This window comes from Seriola aureovittata, chromosome 12, assembly GCF_021018895.1.
Source record: "Seriola aureovittata isolate HTS-2021-v1 ecotype China chromosome 12, ASM2101889v1, whole genome shotgun sequence".
NCBI classification, from domain to species: domain Eukaryota; kingdom Metazoa; phylum Chordata; class Actinopteri; order Carangiformes; family Carangidae; genus Seriola; species Seriola aureovittata.
This window is the reverse complement of record NC_079375.1, coordinates 2148527-2156871: the sequence shown is the minus strand read 5'-3', so window position 1 is coordinate 2156871 and position 8345 is coordinate 2148527. Positions and strand designations below refer to the sequence as shown.

The window sequence follows — 8345 nt, the reverse complement described above, 5'->3', positions numbered from 1 at the left end:
TGGGTCAGACACATATAGGAGCTGTCCATGGGAACTATCGGTGTTATCCTCCTGGAGTGGCAGGATCCTCATATCTGTTTTAACTTATTTATTTATCTAATTATTTAATTTGATTCTCTTTAATTAAAACGAATAGTTTTCGCTTTCATCGTCCCCGCGTTGATCAGTGTTTCCTGATGAGGGGAAATGAGCGGAAAGTTATTAAGCATACAGTGTTTCCGTTGCGGGTTGTGTCCACTTGGTGGCGGTGATGCGCCTGTGAGCTGTAATAACCGCCAGTAAACAATCGCAGGGTGAAGAAGAAGAGAAAGAGCGGAGCAGGACGCTGCGTCTGATCTGAGACCCTGCTGACTGCTGAACATGAATAAACCTGTGTAGTTTCTGTCACAGCTTCAGTATCAAACGGTCTCTCAGTCCTACACATCCGCTGAGACCCCGGACAGCCGTGCTTGAAGTGGGTAAGAGTTTGATGGCGCAGCTAATGTGGCTAACGTTGTTTACTGCTAAGCTAACGCTGTGACCAGCTTGTGTTAGATTTGCTAAAACCAACAGCTAACAGCAGCTACCGCCACGAACAATACCATGAGATTATCATCTTCACCGGGAATTACCAGACACCACTGTCTGTTAAAGCTGTGCTGTAAATAACCCCCGTTAACGGCGCCGTCCCCGACTCTGTGTATTTATCAATGTGCGCCAGGTAGCAGCAGCAGCCATTCAGGGTCACAGAGATAAACAAGCTAGCATCACCCAGGCAGCTGAGGCAGGGTGTACGGAGGTCAGGGTTAGATGTTGGTTGTACAGGTGTCACATTTTATAAGTCTCACATGTTACAAGCGAACAATTAAAGTTGTACTAAGTAACATAAACCAGGACAAAGACCCGGTCCAGGTGCTGTGCATCAGTACTGAGCTCCATCGCAGTTATGGAGGTTGTTGGAGCAGCCTCAGTCCAGCTGGAGAGATTATGCATGTGATTGCTGGAAGCACTGTAGTAAGACACTGCTGCCACTGTGTGAAGATGTTATCATCTACATGTATTGGCTCTGAAATACGTGTCATGCATTTAACTAACCAAAAATAATCCATTAACTTAACATGCATGATAATGAGCTTTGTAGATCAGAGTGTATCTGTACTGAGACCAGTGTTAATACTGTGCACACTGATCTTAATATGATAAATACAGGAGTGAACAGGGTTCCATGGAATTTAAGTCATTACAAAATTAATAAGAATTCATCAATTATATATGACATCATTGAGTTCTGCAGAGTTTGTACTGTACACATACACAGTGACTGACGTGTCCCATTCACTTGAATGAGAGTGAGTGTCCAAACTTTTGACTGGTGCTGTCAGTGTTTATAACTTAATGTTTAAAGTGATGCGGTTTAATAAGAAAAGTAGTAGCACCCATCTATGAAATGTTCTGTACGGTATCAGGACACTTGTCTAATTTAGCTCTTGAATGTCCTCATTGTCCACTTCAGACAGAGGTCCACCTCCTTCCTTCTAGCTGCTGCTGCTGCTTCAGACCAGTTCAGACTGACTCGTTGAACCAGAGGCTCCTCTGTGTACCAGCAGCTACAGAGGAGCCTTTGTTAAACACACAACCATGTGCGCTTCTGTCTCTGCACATTAAAATGAAACAATCTGAGAAGAGAGCATCACCCTGTGGTTTAACAGCTCACAGACACAGGGAGACGCTGCTCAGCTGTAAAGAGTAGCAAGGAAGAAATGATGCTTTACTTCACTGTATCATGTGTGATCTTACATTTTCTAATTTGTGATTGAATGGTAGTTGCTTATATAGTCAGTTATCATTTCTCCATATTTTTCTAAACCTGATTTTAGCTCTGCTCAATCAATTTATTGATCTTTATCATGGTATACTTAATATATGTTAAATGATTTTCTGGAGCTGTTTTAGACTTTGGACACTGACCAATCATATCAGTTATTGTAAAGCTGCTGTATGTGTAACACTAGTCAGCGGCCATCTTTGTTTTTACAGGTTCATCCAGCTCGTTGAACTTTCTCCCTTCATCCACTCATCATGGTGGAGTACTACCAGGTTTTAGGAGTACGGAGGGATGCTTCTGCAGACGACATAAAGAAAGCGTGAGTTCATAAAGTTTTAAAGTTCATATCTCGGCTGTGATGCTCCGCACAGAGATGCTATCACCTCGTCTCCAGAGGCTGAGACTGCCAGCCACACAGTGAATGACTGGCTCTCTGTGTATAATGTTCACCTTCCTACAGAGCTTCATTAACAACAAAACTGCTGAGTGAGCCCAAACCAACTATATATATTATATAACATATTCTAAGAGAGTGAAAAGACAAATTTGTAAAGTCAGGACAAGCTTACAGAGCATGTGAGGATGGAGTGGTGAGTGGAACAGAGCTGAGCAGTCAGGTTTCCTGAGCTCACACACACACACACACACACACACACACACACACACACACACACACACACACTCGGACTGCACCTGACAGCACTGGATCTGAGTTTGGACTGAGAGCAGTAAAACTTTAATGTCACCACGGGGCAGTTTGGCTTTTTTTTTTTTTTTTTTTATAGCTCTTAACATCAGGCCACTTCCCAATGTGATGCATCAGCAATAAAGAGCTGAGTCTAACAGATCCTAGTGGATTATGGGTAAATCCAGCTGAAACGTGTCAGTCAAACCCTCGGGTAACGTTGCTCCTGTGTCTCTGGTCTTGATTTTCTAATTAAAGCTCGTTGCTCATCTGTGACTTTGGTCATTTAATCTTCTCACCAGCAGCGTTTATGTTCTGTATTAAACAAAACCTCTTGATTTTTTTATTTTTTTTTAACCCTTTGTGCTTGTTGATTGTCTCATCAGTGGAAGCCTACACTGAGTATTCCATGTAATTAATTTTGACTGATTGACTGATTTTGACATTGTTTATTCTGATTTTATTTGATTCAGCTGAACTTCCCAATCAGAATCAGGTTTATTGCCAAGTAGGTTTTCACATACAACAAATTTGTTTGGTTCATAACAATAAACATAGAAGAAGAAAAAACATAAAGAAAGATTATGCTAAACCAAGTACTGTAGGTCGGATAACTTAAATATACAATACATAGTGTGTGTGTGTGTGTGTGTGTGTGTGTGTGTGTGTGTGTGTGTGTGTGTGTGTGTGTGTGTGTGTGTGTGTGTGTGTGTGTGTGTGTGTGGCAGCAGGCACCACACCCTGCGCAGCTCTTTATTTAACAGCTCACTGCGATTGATTCCTTGAGGTATTTAAAACTCATCCACTTACAAAAAAGCCAAAAATATCTCGTTGTGTCTTCTCTTGGACAACACTGCTACACACACTAATCTCTGTGACGTTGCATTTCCTGCGGATACTTCAGAATAAAAGCTGCATCAGCAGGAAATGTTTTGCATCATGAGTTAACACAGCTGTATGACACCTGCAGAGAGTGGTCAGCGAACATGGAGGCTTCAGTAACCACGAGACTCCCATGCTGGAGAACACACTGCTCTGTGTGCTGTAAACGCCACGTGATTTATTACAACTTTAAAGGAAATAAAAAATGGAATTCTAGTTGAGTTTCAAAGTTTGAGATCAGTCATTTAACAGCAATAACACATCAAAACAACAAAGACAAGATGAGAAAATTGTCATAGAGGATAAAGCAACGATAAGAATGTACAGTGTGAAGAGTGTTTGTCCTTTTATCAGCTGTTAGCTGTGTCACATCACGACAGCTGGATAAAAGTGTTCTAAGCTCAGTATTTTCTGTGTTTTCCTGGTGCAGGTACAGAAAGCTGGCCCTGAGGTGGCACCCCGACAAAAACCCAGAGAACAAGGAGGAGGCCGAGAAGAAGTTCAAGGAGCTGTCAGAGGCTTATGAAGTGCTGTCAGATGGTTTGTAGACACCAGCAGAAACTCTGCACAGTGCTTAATGGAGTGACGCTAACGGGAGGGTGTGAGGGCAGCAGAGCAGTTCGAATACAACACACATTCTTTCTTTTTTTTTTCCACTTTCTTCCTGCAGCCAACAAGAGGAGCATATATGATCGCTACGGCAAAGAGGGGCTGACAGGGAACAACGGAGGGAGAGGTAAAGGCGTCAAACTCACAGGAACCATTTCTTTGTGTGTGTGTTTGACTTCTAAGAGAATATGTGTACCAGACATGACACCACGGGTCACATGACTCATGTCCAGGTGACTCCAGGGGAGCAGCAGAGTCACTGCTCATCTCTTGTTCCACAGTGATTTTAGTGAGGCACAGACAGACAGGACATTGTTGTGGTTGTCAGCTCTCAGCGGGTTCATTGTGATTCAGACATGACTTGTAAGTAAAGAGTTAGTTAACTTTGGGGCCTAAAATTGACCTGGCTTTGTTCTAACTCACAGTGACTAGTCTAGGTTAAACTTACAGTTAGTTAGTCTAACTACAGACTTGTCTGTCACATCTCAGCAAAGTGATCAGTCCCTTTGTCAGAGTTCAGTGGTCACATGGTACAATACAGCTGCACAACAGAAAAGCATTACAGAGGCTCTGCACGTTCAGTGTGTGTCTGAATCACTTTTGTTAGTTTAACGGCACAAAAAGCAGCCGCTGCTCCAGGCTCATGGTTCAAATGTGTTGCACTTATGTTCTTAATTAATCAAAGGAGTGTTTCGGCGTAATATGCATAACAATAAACCAGTCAGAGAACCATCTCCCATTCCCTTTTTAAAAGCCAGGTGTGCCTGCACCTTGCTGGATCGCTATAACAGTGGGTTTAGCAGGCAGGAAGAGAACCATCTATGGCAACAGCAGGCGCAAAATATTAAACTGAGCATGCAGAAGCATGCGCTGCAGCCCCTAATGGTGCACAGACTGTGTGGGTGTCTGCATGTGGTTATATGGAGTCTGATGTATGTAGAGGTTGTGTGTGCTTATAGAGCGGCCCGGTGTCATGTGTTATGGTACTGCGCTCTGGAGCAGCCGCACAGTAATGTCAAGATGCACTGTTCAAATCTCAGTGAAATACTGCGACCGACGCGCCCACGGGTGCTTCTGGTCCAGGTTCACAGTGTGTGAAGTTGACACGTTTTGATTGACACGATGTTTCAGGGAGCCATTTCCACAACGGAGACCATTTCCACGAACAGTTCACATTCCGCAACCCAGAGGACGTGTTCAGGGAATTCTTCGGAGGCAGGGACCCGTTTGCGGACTTGTTCGGTGAGTCACAGAGTTTTAATGGTAAACAAGCTGGAGCATCGCTGAATGTGTTTGAGCCCAGCCTGAAGCATGATCTCCGTTCTCTCAGGGCCAGATCCTTTCAGTGAGGACCCGTTTTTCGGCAGCGGCCGGCAGCACCAGAGTCGGGCAGGTCGCAGCCGGACGGGCGGCTCGTTCTTCGGAGGCTTTGTTGGTTTCCCTCCCTTCGGGGCTGGATTCTCACCTTTTGACCCAGGTAAGAAAAAGCAGCCGTGACCAAAGAGAGAAACATGTTCTGCTGCAGATTTGAACCACCGCCGCCTGTTCCACCTGTTTTAAATGAGACTCTCTCTCTCTCTCTCTCTCTCTCTCTCTCTCTCTCTCTCTCCGTCCTCTTCATCTCAGGCTTCGGTTCTTTCGGCTCCATGAACACCATGGGCCACATGGGTCACATGGGTCACATGACAACAATGGGCAGTCTGGGAGGTGGAGGCTTCACCTCTTTCTCCTCCACCTCGTTTGGGGGTGGAGGAGGAGGAGGAGGGGGCGGCGGTGGCGGCATGGGCAACTTCCGCTCTGTGTCCACCTCCACCAAGATCATCAACGGCAGGAAGATCACCACTAAAAGGTAGAGACTGACTGACACATGGTATCAGTATCAGTTTTTAAATTTGTTTTTATTTCAGTTATTGAAAATATTATACAGACTCCACACTACGCTTTAAAAATGGACCATCACTCCTGAAAACTCATACACACATGACCGTTAGCATGCACTGAGCATGTGTGAGCCGGTGCAAACAGGAAGCAGATTGTGTAAACATAGTCGTGTGGGCGTGGCCTAAGGTTAGTGACTAAGAGCGATGTGGCTCTTTTTGCAACAGTTTCCATGTGTTTAGTCTCAGGACTCTGTGTCTTGCGTTAGTGTGTCAGTGAAGTCGGGTCTAAACCTTCATGTTCCTCCTCTCCTCCCTCTGCCCCCCCCCCCCCCCCCCCCAGAATCGTGGAGAACGGCCAGGAGCGGGTGGAGGTGGAGGAGGACGGGCAGCTGCGGTCACTAACCATCAACGGTAAGGAGCAGCTGCTGCGACTGGAACACAAGTGACGAGCTGGATGTCGTCTGCTGGCGAAGTGTTACCTCAGCACAAACAGACCAACAAACTTGAGCTTGAAACAGGAGGAGAAAAAAAAAAAAAAAGCAACAAAGCGATGTAATGATAGTGCTCTACTATTGTCTGGATGTACATATTTAGGTTGTGTTTATCCCCCTCATGTTCTCTCCCTGCTGTTAACCATCGAGTCCCGTCAGAGGATCTGGACGCAGACTTTTCTATGCATTTTGTTCCTGTACTTCTGAATTGGAGCTGTCGTTATATTTTGGCTCAGGGTGGTGTTATTGTTTCAGTGTTTGGGACCACAGTATTGTTCTGATGTATATGACCAGACCCCTTCTTCTTCTTCTTCTTCTTCTTCTTCCTCCTCCTGTACTTCCTGTTTGCACTCCACTGTGTCAGTGTGTATGTCAGCTGCACACACACACTGTTCAGAAAACAAAACATGACTTTTGTTCATTTGATTTTACAAAGTGGATCAGAAAAACTGAAGCATCATCCCCGTCTCTGTTTACTGCTTGTCTAACCTCTTCTTAGTAATAATTCTTTTTTTTTTTTTTTTTTTTATTAAAAAATACGATGCTGGTAGGATGAGTTATGCAATTTTATATGTTCTAATACCATTGTGTTTCTCTTTATTTAATTATGCATGTACACCTGTTGATGTTGAGTCTTAATGTTAAAGCTGCATTATGATGCACAGATAATGGAAGGCATTCTATAAATGATATATGGATAGAGAAGGAATTTTGTGTACTTTGTAAACCAATAAATCTGAGCTTCATCCTGTTTTCAGGATGCTGAAGTCTTGGCTGCTCTGTTAGTCTTGTCCAACCTTCAGGTATCATTTTCGTCATGTAGATTTCACTTTGTCACATTTATTAGAAATGTCTATTGAATCTAAGCTTGGGACGATATTTGATAATATTCATATCAGGACACATCCTGCCATATGCAGGATGTTTCTATAATATCAAACAGTCTGTCCTGCTGCAGAGTTTAACCCTCATTTCACTGCTTTTCTCACTGTACATTGTATCATGTCATGTGACAAATAAAACTTTGAACTGCTGTTTAGTGGCAGCATCACTTATACAGGGTTCTTGCAAATCCTTAAAAAGTCTTAAAGCTCCATATTTTCCTCTTCTGTGTTTTATTTGAAGTGTTGATCCATAAGAAGATATATTTGTGGATTTAAGAACCAAAAACCATCTCAGTGTAGTTTTACATTTCCTCTCTCAGGCTTCTCTCTGGAGCTCTAGTAACAACAGGTAGATGAGCCAATCAGAAGAGAGGAGGCTCTGAGCCTCTCTTCTGATTGGCTGACTGTTCTCTGAGTGATCCAATAAAAATAGAGCAGATTTCAGGTAAACACTCAGAGAAACCAAATCCTGCAAGGTTGGATCAGAGATTCTCTATACAGAAGATACCGCATTACAGGCAGCACCAGTGGTATGAAATGGGAAACAGTTCCCTTCCGTTAAAGAAAGAAAAACCCACAATAGTCACTGAAATAACTTGAAACTGACAAAAGTAATAATAAATAAAAATTTACTGAAAATTAACTAATGAAAACCAGACATTGCTTTTGAATTGTGGTTCAACAGAATAATTTTAAAAAAACAAACTAATGAAACTGGCCTGGACAAAAATGATGGTACCCTTAACTTAATATTTTGTTGCACAACCTTTTGAGGCGATCACTGCAATCAAGCGATTTCTGTACCTCTGCAATGAGACTTCTGCACCTGTCGACAGGTATTTTGGCCCATTCCTCGTGAGCAGACTGCTCCAGCTGTCTCAGGTTTGAAGGGTGCCTTCTCCAGACTGCATGTTTCAGCTCCTTCCACAGATGTTCAATAGGATTTAGATCGGGGCTCATAGAAGGCCACTTCAGAATAGTCCACTGTTTTGTTCTTAGCCATTCCTGGGTGTTTTTAGCCGTGTGTTTTGGGTCATTATCCTGTTGGAGGACCCATGACCTGCGACTGAGACCAAGCTTTCTGACGCTGGGCAGCACATTTCGCTCCAG

At 43.5% G+C, this 8345-nt stretch overlaps 1 protein-coding gene across 2 annotated transcripts; it reads left to right on the top strand.

The window, feature by feature from the left end:
• Nucleotides 1-289: 289 nt before the first annotated feature.
• LOC130178858 (dnaJ homolog subfamily B member 6-like) lies at nt 290-7406 on the top strand. Of its 2 annotated transcripts, none has more exons than XM_056391413.1 (8): nt 290-454; nt 2017-2123; nt 3802-3911; nt 4042-4107; nt 5112-5222; nt 5311-5457; nt 5607-5829; nt 6201-7406. In XM_056391413.1, exons 2-8 carry the CDS (start codon nt 2059-2061, stop codon nt 6304-6306), a joined length of 828 nt encoding a protein of 275 aa, XP_056247388.1. In that variant the 5' UTR covers nt 290-454; nt 2017-2058; the 3' UTR covers nt 6307-7406. The 2 variants fall into 2 exon arrangements, with proteins under 2 accessions (XP_056247388.1, XP_056247387.1); XM_056391412.1 differs by having other exon boundaries at nt 291-458.
• The last annotated feature ends 939 nt before the right edge of the window (nt 7407-8345 follow it).

Excerpts from the sequence above, each read along its gene's own strand:
- LOC130178858 (XM_056391413.1), top strand. The coding sequence starts at position 2,059 with ATGGTGGAGTACTACCAGGTTTTAGGAGTACGGAGGGATGCTTCTGCA. Across the intron at positions 5,458-5,606 it reads ATTCTCACCTTTTGACCCAG|GCTTCGGTTCTTTCGGCTCC; the intron begins GTAAGAAAAAGC and ends TCTTCATCTCAG. Across the intron at positions 5,830-6,200 it reads AGGAAGATCACCACTAAAAG|AATCGTGGAGAACGGCCAGG; the intron begins GTAGAGACTGAC and ends CCCCCCCCCCAG.